Source organism: Macaca mulatta, chromosome 18 (genome assembly GCF_049350105.2).
Source record: "Macaca mulatta isolate MMU2019108-1 chromosome 18, T2T-MMU8v2.0, whole genome shotgun sequence".
Taxonomy (NCBI): Eukaryota; Metazoa; Chordata; class Mammalia; order Primates; family Cercopithecidae; genus Macaca; species Macaca mulatta.
Window position 1 is genome coordinate 71937899 of NC_133423.1, and position 25136 is coordinate 71963034.

At 45.9% G+C, this 25136-nt stretch overlaps 1 protein-coding gene across 1 annotated transcript; it reads left to right on the forward strand.

The window, feature by feature from the left end:
- The first annotated feature begins 12788 nt into the window (after positions 1–12788).
- On the forward strand, positions 12789–25069 carry TYMS (thymidylate synthetase). Its single transcript, NM_001195507.1, is given in 7 exon segments — positions 12789–13119; positions 15101–15174; positions 17513–17687; positions 20679–20780; positions 22309–22484; positions 22996–23067; positions 24479–25069. Coding segments are annotated over 7 exon segments (942 nt in total). The 5' UTR covers positions 12789–12914; the 3' UTR covers positions 24617–25069.
- The last annotated feature ends 67 nt before the right edge of the window (positions 25070–25136 follow it).

Here is a 25136-nt window from a genome sequence, read left to right on the forward strand (position 1 = left end):
TAGCTGGGATTACAGGTGCACACCATCACACCTGGCTAATTTTTGTATTTTTTAGTAGAAACAGGGTTTCACCATGTTGGCCAGGCTGCTCTCGAACTCCTGACCTTAAGTAATCCACCCACCTTGGCCTCCCAAAGTGCTGGGATTACAGGCATGAGCCACCATGCCCAGCCTCCTCTCCCTTTTCTTTTCCTTTTTTTTTTTTTTTGAGACAGAGTTTAGCTCTTGTTGCCTAGGCTGGAGTGCAGTGGTGTGATCTCAGCTCACTGCCACCTCTGCCTGCCGGGTTCAAGCCATTCTCCTGCCTCAGCCTCCCGAGTAGCTGGGATTACAGGTGCCCTCCATCACACCCGGCTAATTTTTTTTTTTTTTTTTCTTTTTGAGACGGAGTCTCGCTCTGTCGCCCAGGCTGGAGTGCAGTGGCCGGATCTCAGCTCACTGCAAGCGCCGCCTTCCGGGTTTACGCCATTCTCCTGCCTCAGCCTCCCGAGTAGCTGGGACTACAGGCGCCCGCCACCTCGCCCGGCTAGTTTTTTTGTATTTTTTAGTAGAGATGGGGTTTCAACGTGTTAGCCAGGATGGTCTCGATCTCCTGACCTCGTGATCCGCCCATCTCGGCCTCCCAAAGTGCTGGGATTACAGACTTGAGCCACCGCGCCCGGCCCACACCCGGCTAAGTTTTTGTATTTTTTGTGGAGACGGGGTTTTGCCATGTTGGGCAGACTGGTCTGGAACTTCTGACCTTAGGTGATCCGCCTGCCTCAGCCTCCCAAAGTGCTGGAATTACAGGCATGAGCCACCACACCCTGCCATCCTCTCCCTTTCTTAAAAATACATCAATTAATTAAATATATAAATGTAGATACACACACAGGCAGCATCAAAGTGTATAGGTTGGAGAGGAGACTATTCCAAAAAGGGGGACGGCATGGGCAAATACAGCAAGAAAGAGTAGAACATCTAGGTACTGGGGGCGCTGGGAAGTCCTGCTAAACTGGTCCCCTCACACTGTGGGGCCTTTAAGCTTCCCTGTGTCAGGGCACCTCCCCTCTGTGAGTTTGGGTTCCTTCTTTGGTTGCAGGCAACCAAGACCAGCTCAGCTGAAAGAAATGGAAGGATGCTGACTCACGAATCAGAGGGGAAGCTGGACGACTATGCCCAGAGCCAGGCAGAAACGGGTCGGGTCTAGAGTCTGGGAGGAGGAAACCCATGGACAGTTGCTTCAGGGCCCAGCGCTCACGGTGAAGCAGCTGCAATTGTTTTTAGTCCTCAGATCACTCTGCTCAAGATGTGACTTGCCAGGAGGAGTCTGGCTGGCCCAGCTGGGACATGTGTGTCCACCTCTAGATCAGGAGAGAGGAGAGTGTTGGTTGACAGTCCCCATGTCTACCTCTTTGTCTAGGTTACTGAGTCATCAACAGATCTCAGTTCAAAAAGTCACTTGTTCAGGGGCAATATACCCTCTTCTACCCATAAACTCTCCCTCCCCTTTCATACATGACCATAACACCATGCAGCACTCAGCTCTTGTAAGTTGACATTTACCCACGTGGCTCTTTATGAACGTTCATCTCCATCCCGAGACCTACAGTCCATGAGGGTACCACCCTTCTAGGGTTTTTGTTCTTCTCTTTGTCAGTGGGGACTTAGGACTGTGCCTGGCACAGGGCAAACCCTCAATATTTGTTGAACAAATAAATTAATAAACACATGTAAATGAATATTAGTAGAATACAACAAGAGTGACAGTAGGTGAAGGTGGAAAGCAAAGGTGGGAAGAGGTCAGGGCTCTGAGTGCCGGCCTGTGGAGTCTGAGCTTCACTCTGCAGCGCTGGTGAGACGCGATAGGTTTTAGAGAAAGGAAGCCTCATGCTGGTGCCCCAGTGGGTACTGACTTCGCATTTGTAGCCAAATCAAAGTTTTTCCCGTAAAGTCATCTATCTCTTTCCCAGATGTTGGGACTTGCAATGGCAATGGGAAGTGAGATACTGAGTAATTGAGAGATCAAGTATTTTGATCTCTCAAAATATTTTACTAACAAGGCATACAAAGTGATTTTTCACAGGCAATGTTAATGTTTTTCTTTTTTTTTTTTTTTTTTTTTTGAGACGGAGTCTCGGTCTGTCGCCCAGGCTGGACTGCAGTGGCCGGATCTCAGCTCACTGCAAGCTCCGCCTCCCGGGTTCACGCCATTCTCCTGCCTCAGCCTCCCGCGTAGCTGGGACTACAGGCGCCCGCCACCTCGCCAGGCTAATTTTTTGTATTTTTTAGTAGAGACGGGGTTTCACTGGGTTAGCCAGGATGGTCTCGATCTCCTGACCTCATGATCCGCCCGTCTCGGCCTCCCAAAGTGCTGGGATTACAGGCTTGAGCCACCGCGCCCGGCATGTTTTTCTTTTTTATGTATAGTTTTAAAATTCTAAAAGTAACAAAATCACAACTACCAAACATTTAGACGACAAAAGTTATCCATAATCCCACCATCGTAACACAACCACTATTATCATTTTACTGTTTTCCTTATTCACATTTTCTACTTATTTTCTTAGATTCCAAGAAATAGAATTACTTGTTTAGAGGTTATTAACAATTAACATCTTATTTTTCTGGATATATATATTGCTAAATGTAATAACAGCAATGTCTGCAGTACCAATTTCTCAAATACTAATTTGCATTTCAATTTTTTTTTTTTTGAGACAGAGGCTCTCTCTGTTGCCCAGGCTGGAGTGCAGTGGCATGATCTCGGCTCACTGCAACCTCCACCTCCCAGGTTCAAGCGATTCTCATGCCTCAGCCTCCCAAGTAGCTGGGATTACAGGTGTGCAGCACCACACTTGGCCAATTTTTGTATTTTTTAGTAGAGATGTGTTTTCACCATGTTGGCCAGGCTGGTCTCAAACTCCTGGCCTCAAGTGATCCTTCCGCCTCAGCCTCCCCAAGGGCTGGGATTACAGGCATGAGCCACTGTGCCTGGCCTGGCATTTCAATTTTTAAAATCTTCAGTAGTAAATGAAAAATTTTATCTTATTGTTATAATTTTATGGTTTTTTATTGTTCATGAGAATAAACATTTTCCAAGTTTGTTTACTCACTGAATTTCTTTTTTCTGCATCTTATTCAGTATCATGGATACAATTTTGTCAATTTTCTGATTATATCAATGCATTCAGGGTCCCAAACCTGCCAAAGTTTAAAGGCAAAGATACTAAGGGAAAAACCAGGAAAAGATGGTAGAAAAGAGTCACCCTGGCATTGTCAGTCATGTAAACATTTGTCGGGTGCCCTAGCTGCAGGTATGTGGCTCACTGAAACATGAATTCCAATTATAGGGTGAAATATATATTTAGAACCCTCTTTTGGAACTTCCATCTAGTTATCTAGCATCCTAAGTTATCCCGGCCCGCGGGATAGTCGAAGCAGGCCCTGGAGGAGGGGGTGGGAATTTGGGGAACAAGAGATACGAGAAATGGAGACAAGACAGTGCCCTGATCAAGTCTCTTTTAATGGCGGTAATGCAATGCCTTATATACACTTGGAGGGAAAGGGGTTGGGCCAGAGCGAAAATGATCTCATAGTGGAGGCGTGGCCAGATAGGTATTGGTTTCTCTGGTCGAACGTCATGTTGCACCTGCGCTGTCAGTAATTTTCATGGGCGCGGGAAAAATGGGTGAAGAAGCAGCAGGAAGAGCGCCATCTTCAACGAGGTATTAGTACAGGGGAAAAAAGGCAAAGATAGGGAGAAGGTGTGGGGTGGAAATGAATATAGCTCAGGCGTTTTTAATCGTCAGTTATTATTCGCTATGGCCGGGGCGTGCAGCTCCGGACACTAAGTGCCTGGACATTCCTGATTGGTTTGCAATGTGTTTTGTTTCCCATCCCCAAGTTTCACAGCTGCTGGCCCTGGGATTAACAGTCACAGGCTGTAACACAATGTCTTGCACATCCCGAGTACTGAATAAGCTTTTGTAGATGGATTCTTACCATCAACATCATCATGAAAGGCAAACATACAAAATTTGTTGACTAATGTAATGAGTCATGAGTGACCGAAGTTTATTGACCAAACACTACGTACATGTAGAGTACAGAATAAACACTTTATTATCACATCTGAGGAAAAGACCATTTTAGAAGCTCAACAACCCAGGAAAACCGTGAAGATTTCTTCAAATTGTTAAGAATATCCATGCATACAGGTTTCACATTATTTTGCTATATACAGTATCAATTTTTCCAAAAGCCAAGAGCATTTTATTCTATCACCCATCCTGGACATTTACTCCAAGAAAAAATACACTGAGTCTATAAGTAATTGATTAGTATTTTGATCATTGCTGCCTTTTTTTTTTTTTTTTTTTTAAAGGTAAGAAGATCTAATGCATCCTATATCCAGTAAGTAGAATTATCTCTTCATCTGGGACCTGGAGATCCTGAAATAAAAAAGGATAATGCAGTAAACGTAGTTGCAGGAAAGTGTGTTAGCTATATACTATGAAGTACTCTTAGTTTACTTATGTTGAACGGCTCAGCTATTAATACTCAAATTGAGTTAAAATGAAAATTCCTTCTTAAAAAATGTAATGTAATATGTATTACATTTTACGGTACATGAGTAGTTCTTTGTATATTGAAAAAATACTAAATCACCTAGGTGTCTATGTTCTATCACATCTACAAACATGTCACTTTCTAATTAATAAAATGTTCTTCCATTAGTTTGCTTTTACACTTAAAATATATATAATTGACTTTTTGGAAAAAATATCTGAGATTCACTGCTTTGTTTCGTAAAAACCAATAGCTTCTGTGTAGTCTTTTTTTAAATTGTGGTAAAATATACATGGCATTAATTTACCATTTTAACCATTTTAAAGTGTACAATTTGTGGCATTAAGTACACTCACACTGTTGTGCAACCATCACCACTGTCCATCTTCAGAACCTTTTTATCTTCCCAAACTGAAACTCTGTGCTCCTTAAGCACTCACTTCCCATTTCTCCGTCCCCCAGCCCCCAGCCCCCAGCAACCACGACTGTACTTTCTATGAATTTGACTACTCTAGGTACTGCATGTAGGTGGAATCATTCAGTATTTGTCTTTTGTTTTGTTTTTTGTTTCTAAGACAGGGTCTTAGTCTGTTGCCCAGGCTGGAGTGCAGTGGTGCAATCATAGCGTCCTTTTGTGACTGGTTTGTTTCACTTAGTGCAATGTTTTCAAGGTTCATCCATGTTGTTGCATGTGTCAGAACTCCTTCCTTTCTTTGGCTAATATTCTTGCATAGATTTACCTAGTGTTGCTTATGCATTCAGCCACTGATGGACACTTGGGTTGCTTCCATCTTCTGGCTATTGTGAATAATGCTGTTTTGAACATGGGTGTACTACATAGTTACTTTTTAAAACTGACACAACAGCGCTGTCTTTTGACATACTTATTTTATGGAAAACATGAGGTTTTTCTGGCTGACGCTCAACCTCATAATTTGGAGCTTGGTGCAACACAATAGGAGAGCTTTTTGTCAGTATATATCACTAAGGATTACAATGAGAGTACATATAGTCAGTATTTCAAATTATAAAAAAAAAAGTAGGCTGGGCGTGGTGCCTCACACCTGTAATCCCAGGACTTTGGGAGGCCAAGGTGGGCGGATTACCTGAGGTCAGGAGTTCAAAACCAGCCTGGCCAACATAGTGAAACCTTGTCTGTATCTACTAAAAATACAAAAATTAGCCAGGCATGGTGGTGCATGCCTGTAATCGCAGCTACTCAGGAGGCTGAGACAGGAGAACTGCTTGAACCTGGGAGGCAGAGGTTGCAGTGAGTCAAGATTGCACCACTGTACTCCAGCCTGGGCGACAGAGCAAGACTCTTTAAAAAATAATAATAATTAAAAATAAATAAATAAATAAAATGTAATGAAAGAGAGAGAACTCTGAACTTTTAAAGAACTTTTCACCCAGTCTTGATCTATCTGATAGAAAGGCTTGTCAGAGAACGTTAGAGTTCAGAGGCAGCCAGCTGAATATAATTGACTCCAAATTGTCACGCACGTCCGTGTGAAGAGACCACCAAACAGGCTTTGTGTGAGCAACATGGCTGTTTATTTCACCTGGGTGCAGGCGGGCTGAGTCCAAAAAGAGAGTCAGGGAAGGGAGATAAGGGTGGGGCTGTTTTATAGGATTTGGGTAGGTAAAGGAAAATTACAGTCAAAGGGGGGTTGTTCTCTGGCGGGCAGGAGTGGGGCTCACAAGGTGCTCAGTGGGGGAGCTTTTTGAGCCAGAATAAGCCAGGAAAAGGAATTTCACAAGATAATATCATCGCTTAAGGCAAGGACCGGCCATTTTCACTTCTTTTGTGGTGGAATATCATCGGTTAAGGCGAGGCAGGGCATTTGCACTTTTGTGATTCTTTAGTTACTTCAGGCCATCTGGGCGTATATGTGCAAGTCACAGGGGATGCGATGGCTTGGCTTGGGCTCAGAGGCCTGACACAAATGAAGATAAACCTTTTGTAAATCATAACTAAAGGCTATAAAAAATGAGAGTTATATTATTTTTTTGAGACAGGGTCTTACTCTGTTGCCCAGGCTGGAGTGTAGTGGCATGATGTGGGCTCACTGAAGCCTTGACCTCCTTGGCTCAGGTGATCCTCCTGCCTCAGCCTCCTGAGTAGGTGGGACTACAGGTACCATCACGCCTGTCTATTTTGGGGTTTCTCCATGTTGCCCAGGCTGGTCTCAAACTCTTGGGCTTAAGCAATCTGCCCGCCTCAGCCTCTAAAGTGCTGTGATTACAGGCATGAACCACTGCTCCTGGCAGGGAATTATTGATAGAATCCCGGGTTCCTCGGTGTGCAGTAAATCTCAAATACAGTCTATTCAACCATAGATTTTATATATTTGTTAGTGAAGGTGACAAAAAAGTGATTAAGACAGCCTATTTTCTATCCAATGAGCTATCAAAAGCTTATAGAGTGGAAAGACAGTGGGGGAAGTCAGGCTCAAAGCAGCTAAGTGGAAAGAAGATTTTGCATGCAGGCTGACCTGGATTTTCATCGTGGCTACTATATTTTCTAGATGTGTGACTTTGGGCAACATCCTTAACCTCAGTGTCATCTATAAGGTAATTTAAGGACACTAGTGCACCACTCATCTGTGGTTTTGCTTTGCAAGCTTTCGTTACCCAAGATCAACCGCGGTTTAAAAATATGTGGAAAATTCCAGAAATACGTAAGTTTTCAGTTGCAAGCCATTAAATCTCATGCCGTTCCTGCCCCCTCCTCTCTGGAGGTGGATGCTCCCTTTGTCCAGCGGCTCCGCAATGACTGCATTCCCCAAGTTGTTCTCTTAGGAACCCCTTCTGTGTTCAAGGAACCCTTACTTTACTTAATTATGGCCCCAAAGCACAAGAGCAGGGATGCTGGCATACTGTTATAATTGTTCTATTTTATTATTATTGTTGTTCATCTCTACCTGTGACTAATTTATGAATTCAACTTTATCATAGGAAGGTATGTATAGGAAAAAAAACATGGTATATATAAGGTTCAGTACTATCTGTGGTTTCAGGCATCCCCTGGGGGTCTTGGAACATATCCCCTGTGTATAAGGGGGAACTACTGCAAAAGTTTGTGTTTTATAGAGTAGTTGTGAGAACTACATTAATTCATAATGTGTGGTTCATGAGACTCATTGATAGACGGTAGTTGCAACAATAAAAAATTATATTACAAGTAACTGATTCAGACTCTCAAAAACATTAATTTCCTGCTTTCTTTTACCTAAGTTTACCTACATGTTTGAGTTTGTAAAGGGGAGGTTTTTCTAGACCAATAATTTTCAAATGTTTTTGCTCTCTCATGCTTCCTCAAAGGTAACTGAAAAAGTTGCAACATACTTGCATGTGATTTTTCTATATAAGTTGAAAGAATAGCAAATTGTTATTTTCCCATGCCTTGTAAATATTAGCAAGTCATCCCTCTTTAAAATGTACCAGATGGAATCTAAATATCATTGCAATTTGACCCTGCATCATCCATTTACATCTAATTCTTTTTTTTTTTTTTTTTTTTGAGACGGAATCTCGCTCTGTCACCCAGGCTGGAGTGCAGTGGCGCAATCTCGGCTCACTGCAAGCTCCGCCTCCTGGGTTCACGCCATTCTCCGGCCTCAGCCTCCCGAGTAGCTGGGACTACAGGCGCCCGCCACTGCGCCCGGCTAATTTTTTTCTATTTTTAGTAGAGACGGGGTTTCACCATGGTCTCGATCTCCTGACCTTGTGATCCGCCTGCCTCGGCCTTCCAAAGTGCTGGGATTACAGGCGTGAGCCACCGCGCCCGGCCCGCATCATCCATTTAAACAAATATACAAGTTTTTCTTTAACAGTGGGAAATTGTATCTCATTCCATTTTCTCCTTAAACTCTTATTTCAATCTACATTCCTCAGATAATTTTATCCTAATGTAGTACACTTTTATGCTTAAGTATCTTTTGTTGATCAATAAAATACTGATTTTTAAATTTTAAAAATTAAGAATATCCTGTGCATCAAATTCCAGGTATGAAATATTTATTCTAGATCGGGTGATCATTGTAATTATTATTTGTACATAATTGATCAAAATAACATAAATATACTACAAATTTCTATGACTATTAAATATAAAAAAGTAAAATTTTAAACAAATATATCTCTTAATGAGAAGGAAGAGCTTTTTATACTCCAATACGTTAATGTATCCACTAATAATTATTATTTCTTCCTAGAACAAGACAGGATTAAGCATCATGACCATCCCTATTGGGGGATGTTTTTATAGATGCAAGCACTGTGGCACCTACTGGCATAAATGCACCTGCTGATTGGAATGTTCTTTCCCCAGATCTTCCCTGCTGGTTTCTTCCCAGTATTCAGGTCTCAGCTCAAATGTGACTTCCTCAATGAGGCCTCCTGGTGATCAGATCTAAAGCACCTTCTACACAATCACTCTTTAGTGCTATACCCATTAATTTACTATCATCACACTTGTCACTACCACACAGATCTTGTTTGGTTACTTTTGTAGTGTTTGTCACTGCCAGAATGTCAGTTCTATGAAGAAAAGGACCTTGTCTGTCTTGCTGTTTGCAGACATGAGGAAGGTACTATGATATAAATGTGTGTCAGTGAATGAATGAATGATATTTGTCTGAGAGAACCATTCATTCTAACCGACATTTATAGAGTAACCACTTTGAAAAGAACCATTCTCTCTTTACTATCAAGTCAAGATACTCAAGGAAGGCAGTGGAAGAGGAAGGTCCATGTGGGCAGAGAAGCCTAGTCTTGAGATGTGATTTAGCTGGTATTTGGGTGGAACCAATAAACCAGCCTCAAAAATAACACAAGGGGCCGGGTGCAGTGGCTCACGCCTGTAATCCCAGCACTTTGGGAGGCTTGAGGCAGTCGGATTACTTCAGGTCAGGAGTTCGAGACCAGCCTGGGCAACATGGTGAAACTCCATCTCTACTAAAAATACAAAAACTAGCCGGGCATGGTGACGGGTGCCTGTAATCCCAGTTATTTGGGAGGCTGAGGCAGGAGAATTGCTAGAGCCTGGGAGGCAGAGGTTGCAGTGAGCTGAGATTGTGCCACTGCATTCCAGCCTGGGTGATAGAGAAAGACTCCGTCGAAAACAAAAAAAGAAAAAAGAAAGAAAGAAAGAAAAAAAATACACAAAGATGTGCAATTGATGCAGGGCAGGTGAGCCTGGAATTGGGCTTAGCCCAGGAGTGTTCTTGGTTTTGCTCAGGAAAGAATTTAAGAGCTACCTGGTAGAAAAAGCTCATGGCAGCTACAGCTCCCCAAGTGCTCCTGCAGAGCAGAGCTACCCTATAGGCAGTGGGCTGACAGCAGTAGCTCAAAGGCAGGTCTGCAGTCATATTTATAACCTACTTTCAATTACATGCAAATTAAGGGGCAGATGATGCAGAAATGTCTAGAAAAAGGGTGGTAACTTCCGGGTTGTTGGCTCATTGCCATGGAAAGGGGCAGTAAGCTCTGGGTGTTGCCATGACAATGGTAAACTGACATGGCACACTGGTGGGCGTGTCTTATGGAAAACTATTGCCCCATCCTTGTTTTGACTACTCCTCAATTTGGTCCCAAGTCAGAGCCCTGCCTCCAGAGTCAAGTCCCACCTACCTCACAATTATTATGTATCAGGTTTTTAAAAAGTAACACAAGGAAGGCTGGGCATGGTGGCTCACACCTGTAATCCCAGCACTTTGGGAGGCCGAGGTGGGCAGATCACTTCAGGTCAGGAGTTTGAGACAAGCCTGACCAACATGGTGAAACCCTGTCTCTTCTAAAAATGCAAAAAAAAAAAAAAAAAAAAAAATTATCTGGGCATGGTGGCAGGCACCTGTAGTTCCAGCTACTTGGGAGGCTGAGGCAGAACTGCTTGAATCCAGGCAGCAGAGTTTGCAGTGAGCTGAGTGCCACTGCACTACAGCCTGGGGTGCAGAGCAAGATTCCACCTCAAAAAAAAAAAAAAAAAAAAGAATAACAGAGTAACACATGGAAATTAAACACAGATAATGTGCATCTGGAGAATCTGGACTATTTTCAGCCTGGGATCTTGCTGGTGCTCCGAAACGTGTAAGGAAATGTGTAGGGAGTTTTCAGACGGTGTGGGGTGGGGGAATGCCAACATATGGTTGGCTTTCCACAGTCCTGCTAAAAAGCCCTGCAATGTGCAGAACAAACCAGTCCAGCTAAGAAAAGTCCCACCCAAAATGCTGAGAGCACCTCTGTGCTCAATCAACAGTTGAGGCAAAAGGATGCTTTGCAAGTACAACACATGTATCAGTGCATTTTAAACTCATTATAAAATCGTTCTGTAAACCCAAAATAAAATTCTAAGCCCCAGAACCATCTGAAAAGACCCCTCCTCTGGGCCAAAGGCATTCCAAATTTAACCTGAAACACTAGTTCAGGCCGGGATGGGAATGGGAGCCAGACATGCCTCATTATTCCCTCCTCCGTTTGGAATTTAGGCACAGCTGACCAGCATTGACATCAACACTGGCCTTAAGACAGGTAGAACACACTCTTTAAGTCTGACAAGAAACATTTACAATCTACAATCTATCTGTCTAAAGCCTGCTACTTTGAGGCTTAATCTGCATGATGAATCCTTGGTCTCCACAACCCCTTATCTTAACCCAGATATTCCTTTCTATTGATTCAAATCTTTTTTTTTTTTCCCCCCCAGACAGCTCTGTCGCCCAGACTGGAGTGCAGTGGCACTTTCTCAGGTACTGCAACCTCCGCCTCCTGGGTTCAAGCGATTCTCCTGCCTCAGTCTCCTGAGTAGCTGGGATTACAGGTGCATGCCACCTTGCCCAGCTAATTTTTGTATTTTCAGTAGAGACGGGTTTCACCATGTTGGCCAGGCTGGTCTCGATCTCCTGACCTCGTGATCTGCCCGCCTTGATCTCCCAAGTGCTGGGATTACAGGCGTGAGCCACCACGCCCAGCCTCCTATTGATTCCAAATCTTTAGATAACAATTCTTTCAACCAAATGTATAAAAAATCAAGTTGTAGCCCAACCACCTTGGGGACATGTTCTCAGGATCTCCTGAGGGCTCTATCACCGATCATTGGTTACTCATATTTGGCTCAGAATAAATTTCTTCATATATTTTACAGAGTTTAACTCTTTTCGTCAACAGTTCCCACTCCCCAGTGTTAATGTTATAAACAATTCAGTAAAATTGGAAAATGTGGTCTATTAAAAATTTGGGGCCGATTGCGCCAGCACTTTGGAAGGCCAATGCGGGTGGAACACCTGAGGTGAGGAGGTCCAGACCAGCCAAACATGGCGAAACCTCATCTCTACTAAACATGAAAAACAACAACAACAACATTAGCCGGGCGTGGTGGTGCGCCTCTAGTCCCAGCTACGCGGGAGGCTGAGGCAGGAGAATTGCTTGAACCCAGGAGGCGGAGACTGCAGTGAGCCGAGATCACGCTACTGCCCTCCAGCCTGGGTGAGAGAGCAAGGCTGTCTCAAACAAAAAAAAAAAACCTTAGAAAAGCCCAGGCGGTTTTTTTTTTTTTTTTTTTTTTTTTTTTTGAGACAGAGTCTTGCGCTGTCGCCCAGGCTGGAGTAGTGGTCGAATCTTGGCTCACTGCAACCTCTGCCTCCCAGGTTCAAGCAATTCTTCTACCTCAGCCTCCCAAGTAGCCACCACGCCCAGCTAATTTTTGTATTTTTAGTAGAGACGGGGTTTCACCATGTTGTCCAGGCTGACCTGGACAACAGTTGAACTGCTGACCTCAGGTGATCCACCCACCTCGGCACCCCAAAGTGCTAGGATTACAGGCTTGAGCTACCGTGTCCGGCGCCCTGGAGGTCTTTAATCAAGTAAAAAAGGTGCATTATATCACTTGCTCAGGTTGCAAGCCTTTAGTGAGAAAGAATAAATGGAAATAGAAATCACTTATTGAAACAGATCTCAAACAGCAGTTTTGTTGATAAGACCGCAGGAAAACGTGGGAACTGTGCTGCTGGCTTAGAGAAGGCGCGGTGGACCAGACGGTTCCCCAGGGGAGCAGTCCCTCCGGGCCACCGCACCTGCATCCAGGTTCCCGGGTTTCCGAAGACTCTCAGCTGTTACCCAGGGCTCCGTTCCGAGCCACACCTGTGGCTCCTGCGTTTCCCCCTGGCGCACGCGCTCCAGAGCTGGGGCCGCTTGGATCCCGCTGAGCAGGAAGAGGCGGAGCGCGGGACGGCGGCGGGAAAAAAGCGCGCGGAAGGGGTACTGCCACTGCACCACTTCGCCTGCCTCCGTCCCGCCGCGCCACTTCGTCTTCCTCAGTCCCGCCGCTCGCCGTGCCACTTCGCCTGCCTCTGTCCCGCCGCGCCATGCCCGTCGCCGGCTCAGAGCTGCCGCGCCCGCCCTTGCAGCCCGCCTCACAGGAGCGGGACGCCGAGCCACGGCCGCCGCACGGAGAACTGCAGTACCTGGGGCAGATCGAGCACATCCTCCGCTGCGGCGTCAGGAAGGACGACCGCACGGGCACCGGCACGCTGTCGGTATTCGGCATGCAGGCGCGCTACAGCCTGAGAGGTGACTCCGCGGGCCACTGCGGGACCGGCGGCGGGAAGGAGGGAGGCGCGGCTGGGGAGAGCGCCCGGGAGCTGGCGGGCGCTGCGGAGCCCGTTTAGTCCTAACCTCAATCCCGCGAGGGAGGGGACGCATCGTCCTCCTCGCTTTACAGACGCCGAAACTGAGGCTCCCATTAGAGACGTGACACACAGGAGCGAGAGCCGGGTCCCAGCGGCTCCACGGCCGGGGCTCGCAGTCACCCCAGTGATGCCGTGGCCCCTAAGGCGGGCATGATCGGGCAGCGTTTGCCCGGTGCTGGAGAGTGAGGGAGAGCTGCCCGGGCTTGACCGGGCGCTGGTCTAAAAGTCCTGCCTTTTGCCCCTCCTCCTTCCTCCCCTGTTGACCGTTCCTCTTTGCAGAGTTTTCAAAAACTGGAGCGAAAGTGATGTGGGCGGGGCACAGGCGGCGGGGAGAGGAGAGTTGAGGCTGGCGCGGGAACTTGGTTTCCTGGCGGCCTCCCATCCAATCCCCACGAACCAGCTTTCCTCTTAAACCTTGAAAAGAGAAATTCGGGAGTCCGATTATAAGTTCTTATTCGTCCTTTCCTCTTTTCCTTTCAGACAGGATCACCCCAGGCAAAAAATGCCTCGCGGGTTATTGGCGTCAGGCTTTCAGGGGACAGTGGGGCGGGTGGGCACAGGACGTTAGGCAGCCGATGGCCCTGCCTAACATCACACGGTCCTGTCATCCTGGATCCTGCGCCTGCTGCGTGGGGGAGGGGAGACTCCAAGGTGTGTAAGCCAGGGGCTGACCTTGACCTCTCAGATAAATGGAGCGCAGCCTTGACACAGGGTTGGAGGTGGTTTTGAGTGGGGAAACCCATTCTTGATGAAGCAGATTCACTGTGGTTAGGTAGGGGGAAAGCCGTCTAGCCCACGGAACCATCTAGAGACTGGAATACACACCAGCTGCTGTGGCTGATCCGCGTGGACAGCTTGGGGAGTTTTGTCTAAGCAAAGGGATCCACTTTTCTGCAGCTTCAAGCCCAGGGGACTTTGATAAGCCGTAGACCTCACTTTTAACCCATCTTTCTGCTTAGACATTGAGCAAATTACTTCTCTTTTCTTTTTTTTTTTGAGGTGGAGTCTCGCTCTGTCGCCCAGGCTGGAGTGCAGTGGCGAGATCTCTGGTCGCTGCAAGCTCCGCCTCCCAGGTTCACGCCATTCTCCTGCCTCAACCTCCCGAGTAGCTGGGACTACAGGCGCCCGCCACCACGCCCGGCCAAATTTTTTGTATTTTTAGTAGAGATGGGGTTTCACCGTGTTAGTCAGGATGGTCTCGATCTCCTGACCTTGTGATCCGCCCGTCTCGGCCTCCCAAAGTGCTGGGATTACAGGCGTGAGCCGCCGCACCCGGCCCCAAGTTACTTCTCATACAGCTTCCCTATATGTTAAAAATGGAGGAAATAATGCTTGGTAGGCAATTCTGATAAAAGCAGGTGCTTGCAAAAATCTCTCTCTGTTGTCTGAATATCAGCTATACCACAAGAGAGTGTGGGATGAACGAGTACTGCATTTAAAGATAAGTTTTTACACTTTTATTTCTCTGTGGCTCGACACTTCTGATGCCTCCCTTTTTGTCCCTGGGACACAGGCTTGGTGTTGTCTTCACACCTTTGTGACAGGATTAGCACTAGTGGGCAGTGGATAGTAGCTCCTCCCTTTTTCCACATGGTCATCCCTCCTCTTGCCACCATCTCACTGTGTGGAATTCCTGTGTCCAGTGGTCACCGGGGCACAGAAGTGCTGTCTCAGCCTGAATTGGGTTATGATGTGCCTTGCAGCCTGGCAGCTCCACCCTGATCTCTGGCGCACTTTGCGGGAGTCTAGGCTTTCTGGATGCTCCAGGGCCTCGTGTCCCAGGGCAGCTTTCTTCCCTGAAGAAAGTTGGATGGCATGATCTGTCTTCCTCTCTTGAAACTGTGTGGCAAATTGTTTTTCAGGTGAATTTCCTCTGCTGACAACCAAACGTGTGTTCTGGAAGGGTGTTTTGGAGGAGTTGCTGTGGTTTATCAAGGTAAAGAAGTCGCTCCTATTAGAAGTCATTAGTCTGTTTTCAACACAGCAGCCAGTGAGATCCTTTCAAAAGTCAAAGCGGCCAGGTGTGGTGGCTCTCGCCTGTAATCCCAGCACTTTAGGATGCTGAGGCAGATCACCTGAGGTTAGGAATTTGAGACCAGCCTGGCCAATATGGCGAAACCCCCATCTCTACTAATAACACAAAAAATTAGCCAGGTGTGGTGGCACATGCCTGTAATCCCGGCTACTCAGGAGGCTGAGGCATGAGAATTGCTTGAACCCAGGAGGTGGAGATTGTAGTGAACTGAGATCGTGGCACTGCACTCCAGCCTGGGCGACAGAGGGAGAACTTGTCTCAAAAACAAAAAAAGACAACACAAAAGGTCAAAGCATATCATTCCTCACCCGCAAGCCCTTAGTGGCTCCATTTCACTCAGTAAGAGCCACGGTCCTTATGGGGTCCCTTTTTCAGCTCTGGCCTTGGCTGCTGCTCTCTGCACCAGCCCTGCTGTTCTTGTGAGTTTTTGTGCACACCGGGACATCCCCGCTCCCTGGAACCTTCTTCCCCCACACTTGGCTCCTTCCTTTGAGTCTCTACTCAGGCAAGCCTTCCTAGACCTGATTTAAAACTGTGACTCTTCCCCCAACCTCCTTGGTTTTTCTCCATAGACAAACGTCACCATCTGATGTATGTCAGCCTTTCCCCTCCCCTGTTAGAAGGGGGACAGCAGACAGTAAATAAATAAGTGAAATGTGCTGTAAGCTTTATGAGGGCAGAGGATTTGTTTCTCGTGTTCACTGTTTTATCCCTAGGGCCTCAAACACAGCATGCCACATGGCAGGAGTCAATATGTATTGATCACTAAATATAGATACCATCTGTTCCCGTGTTCATATAAACTAGAAGAGTCTCTTCAGTAACAAGGTAAACCCCTTCCAGAGGGCTGAGTAGGTAACCTCAGGCCGGGGCCAGAGTGCTCTGAAGACAGGCAGCAGCCCAGCCCAAGCTCCTCTGTGTTCTGTGTCCTGGTCTAGAACCAGCAATGTTCTGACCAGTGCTTTTTGGAAGGTAGCTGGAGTCTGGGCTCAGGTCTGGGCCATGCTAGAAGCTGGGATCCCTTCTATAGAGCCCTTGATGTGGCTTGTATGGTCCTGGGGCAAGCCAGACCCAAGCCCTCCTCTTATCCCATTTTAGAAAGGGCTTAAATTTGGATCCAGCCCCAGTCTGCCTTAGCTCTGTATTGGGGTATTTTGTTCTGTGTTGGCCTATCTCGATCGACAATGAGCCTTGGATTTGAAACATACCATCAGAAACCTCAGAAGATGACATTCTTAAACCGGCTAGAGCCTGGTCTGAATGGATGAAAAGGAGAGGCTTTTGAAGCAATATGTAAAAGACTGAGAAATGATTTGTTGGGAATAAAGAAAATCAGGACAAACTCAACAATAGAAAGGGAGGAAGCAAGAGACTCAGGAATAAAATGCATTCCCCTGTTTCAACTTAATGCTTGAATTCAGGATTCTAAGAAGTCCTTGTCAGGAACGTCAGACTCACCTCTGATAGAGTTACTCCACTGGCGACTCGATCAAATACAGGAGTTGATGCACCTGTACTGTAAAATACTGATTAGTCTGATCATTAGGAATATCCTGCCAGGTAGCAGATACACGGAACAGATTGCATGTAGGCATTAAATTCATTTTGGGATATCACGTGTAGACAACACATTTGATTAGGAAACATAAAACTGTCAGATCGGTGGATATCACTTAGAGGTGTTTAGTCTAGAAAGCTTAGTTGGGGGGAATGGAAGGAAAGATCTGAGAGGGTGGTTCCAAAGAAGGGATCAGACCGTCCTAAAGCCCCCAGGAATCTGGGCTGGGACCAGCCTGCTTAAAGTTAGGATGGGCAGCTGGGCGCGGTGGCTCACACCTGTAATCCCAGCACTTTGGGAGGCCAAGGTGGGTGGATCACCTGAAGTCGGGAGTTTGAGACCAACATGGAGAAACCCCATCTCTACTATACAAAATTAGCCGGGCATGTTGGCGCATGCCTGTAATCCCAGCTACTCGGGAGGCCGAGGCAGGGGAATCACTGGAACCCAGGAGGTAGAGGTTGCTGTGAACCGAGATCACACCATTGCACTCCAGCCTGGGCAACAAGAGCGAAACTCAAAAAAAAAAAAAGGATGGGTTCCATATGGGTGATGTCAAGTGCCCACCTCCCAGCAAGTCAGCAGGGGCCAGAGGCCCTTGTAGGTGGTGTCTTGGGGGGATCAACTGAGATGGCTCAGGATTTACTTGGATGCCTGCTCTGCCCTCCCCATCTCTTCCAGGGATCTACAAATGCTAAAGAGCTGTCTTCCAAGGGAGTGAAAATCTGGGATGCCAATGGATCCCGAGACTTTTTGGACAGCCTGGGGTTCTCCGCCAGAGAAGAAGGGGACTTGGGTCCAGTTTATGGCTTCCAGTGGAGGCATTTTGGGGCAGAATACAGAGATATGGAATCAGGTAAGGAGACAGAACAATGCCTTCCATTTCCTGAGTGCCCTTCCTGGCATGTGTTTGCTCTGTTGTTTTAGATAAGGTCTGGGGGATGAGTCAGTGTCCCAGGAGCTGATGTATAGCTTTGACCTTGTGAGGGGTGGTGCCAGTGAAGCCACAATTAAGCCTCATGAAGGCCATTTCACACTTTTTTTTTTTTTTTTTTTTTTTTTGAGACGGAGTCTTGCTCTGTCGCCCAGGCTGGAGTGCAGTGGCGCGATCTCGGCTCACTGCAAGCTCTGCCTCCCGGGTTTACGCCATTCTCCTGCCTCAGCCTCCGGAGTAGCTGGGACTACAGACGCCCGCCACCTCGCCCGGCTAGTTTATCATATTTTTTAGTAGAGACGGGGTTTCACTGTGTTAGCCAGGATGGTCTTGATCTCCTGACCTCGTGATCCGCCCGTCTCGGCCTCCCAAAGTGCTGGGATTACAGGCTTGAGCCACCGCGCCCGGCCTCACACTCTTGATGATTAGTACTTACTGGACGCTTGGCACTTTCCATACCTGTGTCATCGGCAGATAGCCGCATGGTTGGTGTTTGTGTTGGGGAATGGGAAGTTCATCCGTGGGACAAGGGACAAAATGCCCCCATTGCTTTGTGGTGGCTTTAATTGCCCTTTCAAGGCTGAGCCACAACATGCTGTAGGTGGCGCAGCTGTGAAGCACAGTGCCAGGGTCACCCTCTGCTGCCAGCTCTGCAGATGTGGAGAAAGAATGAAACATCTCACTCCTGGACTTCCACTTTACTGTCACTGTTGGTGTCACCTCTTGCTGGATGTCAGCCCAGCCCCTCCCACCTGTCCCTAGGAAAAGCAGATGCCACCTTGGGATGTGGGGGTTGTGTGTGCAATTTACTAGCTGGGCAGAGACCAGCAACCTGGAGAGCATGTGTTTCATCTAAGGGGACAGTCACAATTTACCTCCAGCCACCTGGAGGAATTTGGGCCTGGTGATGTCAGAATTATTCGATAAAAGCCTAAAATCTACATTTTATGTGCGATCATGAGATCTTTTAAATGTTAGTAGTTTCGGGAAGTTTAAAAATGCTGTGTGGACCTAGAATAGGCAGGTTCCTAAAGGCAGAAAGTGGAATGGTGGTTGCCAGGGACTGGGGAACAGGGAGGAATGCGGAGTTCATGTTTAATGGGCACAGAGGTTTTATTAGGGATGATGAAAAAGTTCGGGAGATAGATAGTGGTGATGGTTGCACAACATTGGGCATGTGCTGAATGCCTCTGAATTGCACACATAAAAATGGTAAGTTTGATGTTACGTGTACTTTATCACAATGAAAACAGTTGCTGTGTGGGCCAGGTTATTTGTGCAGGTAAGGGTTCTTTAGGTCGTTGCCTGCACCTCAGTTGTAGGGTGTCCTTAGGATGTGAGGCTACTCCCCTGGCTTAATGATGCTTTAAATCCTGCCTAGTGTTCAATTATTTCTTGGCACTGAAGAGGCCTAATAAAATTACGGTTTTAGTTTACAGTTGTATGAGTGCTTAGCTGTTGGATTTTAGTAGGGAAGTTTGTCCCTTCTTTTTTTTTTTTTTTTTTTTTTTTTGAGACAGAGTCTCGCTTAGTCGCCCAGGCTGGAGTGCAGTGGCGCGATCTCGGCTCACTGCAAGCTCCGCCTCCCGGGTTCACGCCATTCTCCTGCCTCAGCCTCCCGAGTAGCTGGGACTACAGGCGCCTGCCGCCTCGCCCGGCTAATTTTTTGCATTTTTAGTAGAGACGGGGTTTCACAGTGTTAGCCAGGATGGTCTCGATCTCCTGACCTTGTGATCCGCCCGCCTCAGCCTCCCAAAGTGCTGGGATTACAGGCGTGAGCCACCGCGCCCGGCCAAGTTTGTCCCTTCTTATATTTGATTTTGTTTTACAGACTCACAGGACATTTTTTTAAAAAAATGCACAGGAAGTTTCCCTGGACTGTACCCAGTTTCCTCCAGTGATAGTATCTTGGGTAACATCCTGTATACATTCACATTGGTGCATTCTTCAGAGTTGTCAGATTTTGCTAGTTTTACGTGCACTTGTATATGTGTGTATTTGCAATTTTAGCACGTGTAGATTGTTGTAACCACTACAATCAAGTTACAGAACTACACCACCACAGTTTTATCTTTTTAAAATCTTCGATGTTACCTTTTTCAGAACTGTGACCATGAGAGGACTTTCCTCCCAAAATTTTGAGAACTACTGAACCAGAATATAGTCTGACACTAATAGGCAGAAATTTAACCAGAGGAGATTATGAAGCTCCACACTTCAGTTAACAAATCACTTCTCAGATTCCAGTTCCATCTCAGAAGGAAGGAAAGGGATTAAAATCCAGAAACCAGAAATGGGAGCAAAGTACAAGGTGGTGTAATCATTATAGAGGTTTCCTGACGTTTCCAAGTCAGTCGTGTGTTGAGCTGCTAAACTCTAAAGTAATTTTAGGTGGAAGTGTTGGAAGCATGCTGCTGAGGTAATAGAAAGGAATCCATGGTCTTCTGTTAGTTGGAAAGTACATGGAATGCTATATTCTACATAAGATACAATACTTTCTGTGAGACAAGGATAAACTAGATTTGTCAGTGAAATTGTGACAAGAATCGTTGATGGGTTTAGAGCATAAGTTCGTGGGGAGCACTGGAAGAAATTAAGATTGTTGAGATTAGAAAGGGTTAGCTATGAGGGGAACAGGAGGAGGTGACTCCATGACAGACCAGATATTCAAAGGACTGTGTAAAAGAGGAAATAGACTTTGTTAGGGCTCCAGAGGACAGAGCCGGGAGTCAGACAGGGCCTTGAACTCAACCCACCAAGATCTGCAAACTTTGTGGAATGCACCAGGTATCTTGTAGCCATGGATCAAGGGGGGACCCTGGGTGAGAGGCTGTAATAGATGACCTCTAAGGCCATCTCATGACATGTGTGATTAATGTGTGTACCTGTCCTCTCTTTTTGACAATTCTACAGATTATTCAGGACAGGGAGTTGACCAACTACAAAGAGTGATTGACACCATCAAAACCAACCCTGACGACAGAAGAATCATCATGTGTGCTTGGAATCCAAGAGGTTGAAAGAACCCCATCATCTTCATTTATACTAACCATACTCTTAGAGGGAAGCAATGTGGTTTTGTGCAGAGGCACCTGAGGGAGGCAGGACCCTGGGAACTTCCCCCAGCCACATGGTTGGTTGTGTGACCTTGGGCAAGTCACATTTTGCTCCACTTTCACCTTCAGATCATGAGGTTGGGTCCAGATGATTTTCTTTTTTTTTTTTTTTTTTTTCTTTCTTCCCCTGAGACAGAGTTTTGCTCTGTCGTCCAGGCTGGAATGCAATGGTGTGATCTTGGTTCACTGCAACCTCTGCCTCCCGGGTTCAAATGATTCTCCTGGCTCTGCCTCCCGAGTAGCTGGGATTACAGGCATGCACCACCACGCCCAGCTAATTTTGTATTTTTAGGAGAGATGGGGTTTCACCATGTTGGTCAGGCTGGTCTCGAACTCCTGACCTCAGGTGATCTGCCTGCCTCGGCCTCCCCACCAGATTATCTTAATTTGTGTATTTATACTCATTCTTACTCTGAAAAGGGCTTTAAATTGCCTAGAAACTACATGTAAGGTGTTAACATTTTAAATGGAAGCCGATGAAGTTCTAGGTCGCTGCCACCTCACTAACATTTTTAACAATTATACTGTAAAATTCAGCTCTACCAGGGTGTAGAGCCAGGTGTGGTGGCTCAAACTTGTAATTCCAACAACTCCAGAGGCCAAGGCAAGAGGATGAGTTGAACCCAGGAATTTGAGGCTGTAGTGAGTCATGATCATGCCACTGCACTCCAGCCTGGGCAAGAGTGAGACCCCGAATATTTAAAAACAAGAACAACAACAAACTCTATCAGGATATCATAAGTACTTAGGATGGAATATTTGCATCTGTAATAAAGACTTTTTTTTTTTTTTTTTTTTTTTTTGAGACACAGTCTCACTCTGTTGCCTAGGCTGGAGTGCAGTGGTGTGATCTCAACTCACAGCAACCTCCACCTCCCAGGTTCAAGTGAGTTCCCTTCCTCAGCCCCCGAGTAGCTGGGACCACAGGCATGTGAATTTTTTTATTTTTAGTAGAAACGGGGTTTCACTGTGTTGGCCAGGCTGGTCTCGAACTCAGGTTGGCCTCAAGTGATCTGCCCACCCTGGCGTCCCAGTGTTGGGATTACACGCATGAGCCACTGTGCCTGGCCATGTAATAGAGACTTTTAATATAGGAGGGTGTACCAGAAGCACCAGTTCCCTGTGGCAAACAATTATTCCTGCTGTATTTGTAATTTGGTGCCACGAAGGTAGCCCAGATCCCTTCAGCTCTGATGAAAGAGCATTGCTTCAGCGGACATCTGCAGAAAGCTTGTGCCAATGGATAGTCTCCCTCAGTTCCGTGCCATCGCTGCAGGGGCTGTGGGTTATGGACATCACTGCAGCCCAGTGGCTCTCCTGGTCTCCACCATATGAGTTGGCTTGTTTTTCTCCTGTTTTACTTGGCCTTTAGCTGTGGTCTTTCAAACCACCACCCCTCCTTATCTTCCTCTGTGCTGCTTCCTCAGATCTTCCTCTGATGGCACTGCCTCCATGCCATGCTCTCTGCCAGTTCTATGTGGTGAACAGTGAGCTGTCCTGCCAGCTGTACCAGAGATCGGGAGACATGGGCCTAGGTGTGCCTTTCAACATCGCCAGCTACGCCTTGCTCACGTACATGATTGCGCACATCACGGGCCTGAAGGTGGGCTGTCTCGGGAAGGGTGACTTGTGAGCCTAACACACTGAGCTCTTCAGTTCTTTAATATGGGAAGACGAATTGCAGAGAGTTTAGTCTCTGAGTTTTTAATTTGATATGTGTAAGTAAGACGTGAACGGGCTTTTACTTTGAAACCTTCCTTTTCTGGAAGGTTTTCTGGCCCTGTGGTATATGCACTAACAGATCTATACAGGTTGTTTGTGATACGGCTTCTATGAATTTTCTCAAAAGCTATGCTGAGGTTGGGTGTGGTGGCTCATGCCTGTAATCCCAGCACTTTGGGAGACTGAGGCAGGAGCAATTACTTGAGGTCTGGAGTTCAATACCAGCCTGGGCAACAAAACAAGATCCTGTCGCCACAAAAAAATGGAAAAGCTACACTAAATTATTATTTTTTTTAAAGCCTTGAGGTATCTGCATACTCTAATGTTTTTAAATGGTGTTTTAAAGGAATTGAAACTAACATACTGTTCTGCTTTCTCCCCCGGGTTTATAGCCAGGTGACTTTGTACACACTTTGGGAGATGCACATATTTACCTGAATCACATCGAGCCACTGAAAATTCAGGTAAGAATTAGATGTTATACTTCTGGGTTTGATACCTTCTCTTGATAAAAGGTTGATTGTGGAGCAGGCATCTGCTCAATGCTGTGTCCAAGATAAAGATGGCTGCTCCGAATGCGGGGCTTCAGTTTAGGGAGAAGTGGTAGGCAGGTGGGCAGGACAAGGCAGGCATCTGCCTCAGCAACCATGGGCACTTAACACGTCAGGTGCTGTGTGGTACTAAGCACCAGCACCAGAGAGGGAAGAGCCACATTCAGGCCAGGGGATTGTCCAAAAGGGGGCATTTAAACTCATTTTAACTTGAAGGAGAATTGAAGTGCAAATGTTTTTCCTTTTTTTTTTTTTTTTTTTGAGATGGAGTCTTTCTCTGTTGGCCAGGCTGGAGTGTGCAGTGGTGCGATTTTGGCTCACTGCAACCTCCGCCTCCCAGGTTCAAGCAATTCTCCTGCCTCAGCCTCCCAAGTAGCTGGGATTACAGGTGCATGCCACCACACCCAGTTAATTTTTGTATTATTAGTAGAGATGGGGTTTCCTCATGTTGGCCAGGCTGTTCTCAAACTCCTGACTTCAGGTGATCCGCCTGCCTCAGCCTCTGAAAGTTCTGAAATTACAGGCATAAGCCACCACCCTGGCCATAAATATTTTTCATTAATTTTACATTAAGTACAATATTTAGGTCTAAACTTCAAAAGTCTTTTGAAATCCCTAAGTTATAGCAGCCAACAATTGATTTGAAATGGCAATAAAAATATAAGTTCATCTGCTTCATGAGCCTTAAGGAAAAAAACTCAGAACCAGAGACTTTTTAGCCCCTTCCAGGTTAGATTCAGGTTTTAAAAGTTACTCCTTTGAGGGAGTTTGACTGCTCTTGAGTGGAGGGTGACTTTAGGCTTATTCTCTCTGGCTTTCTGCTCCAGTCGTTTTTAGACATAGTAAGAAGTTGTAACCTGTCTTCACATCCTAATTGCCACTGTCTGTTCATCCCAGGAATCCTGGCTTTCATCCCTTTCTGTTCACTGTCCATGCATGTTATCTTTCCTTCTTTCTGCCAGGGACAGATGGGTTAGGGATTGTGGAATTCAAGTAAACTTAGAGCTACTATGAGTTACAAATTGACTGTGTTTCTGTCTTTAATAAATTTGCCAAGAGTGATTAAAAGAACTTACACCTGATGAGGCGCCAGGCTCCTGACACTGTAATGTCACAAAATACCCTTTACTCTTGATCTGTGCAAGAAAACAGCTGGTTGCACTCCAATCATGTTATATAACCTACAGCAAGGTACCGACAGGACCATACTCCTGTAAAATAAAACTCTGTTGATCACCTCCTGTGTGCTTGTTTCATGCACATGAGGAGCAGTTACTACAGGTTTTACAATTATAGCAAAATAATGATCTTATTTTGTTTTTAGCTTCAGCGAGAACCCAGACCTTTCCCAAAGCTCAAAATTCTCCGAAAAGTTGAGAAAATTGATGACTTCAAAGCTGAAGACTTTCAGATTGAAGGGTACAATCCGCATCCAACTATTAAAATGGAAATGGCTGTTTAGGGTGCTTTCAAAGGAGCTTGAAGGATATTGTCAGTCTTTAGGGGTTGGGCTGGATGCAGAGGTAAAAGTTCTTTTTGCTCTAAAAGAAAAAGGAACTAGGTCAAAAATCTGTCCGTGGCCTATCAGTTATTAATTTTTAAGGATGTTGCCACTGGCAAATATAACTGTGCCAGTTCTTTCCATAATAAAAGGCTTTGAGTTAACTCACTGAGGGTATCTGAAAACGCTGAGATGATGAACAAAGGAGAATGAAATGTATGTGCTCTTAGCAAAAACACGTGCGTACATTGCAATCCCACGTCCTTATAAAGAAGGTTGGTGAATTTTAAGAATTTCACAAGCTTCCCTCAAATCTGAGGGAGCTGAGTAACACCATCAATCATGATGTAGAGTGTGGTTATGAACATTTAAAGTTACAGTCGTTTTATATGTTGCTATAAAAAAGTGTTCTGCATTTGTCCACGCTTTGTTCATTCTGTAGTGCCACTTACCTGCTCAGTTCCTTCCTAAAATAGATTTA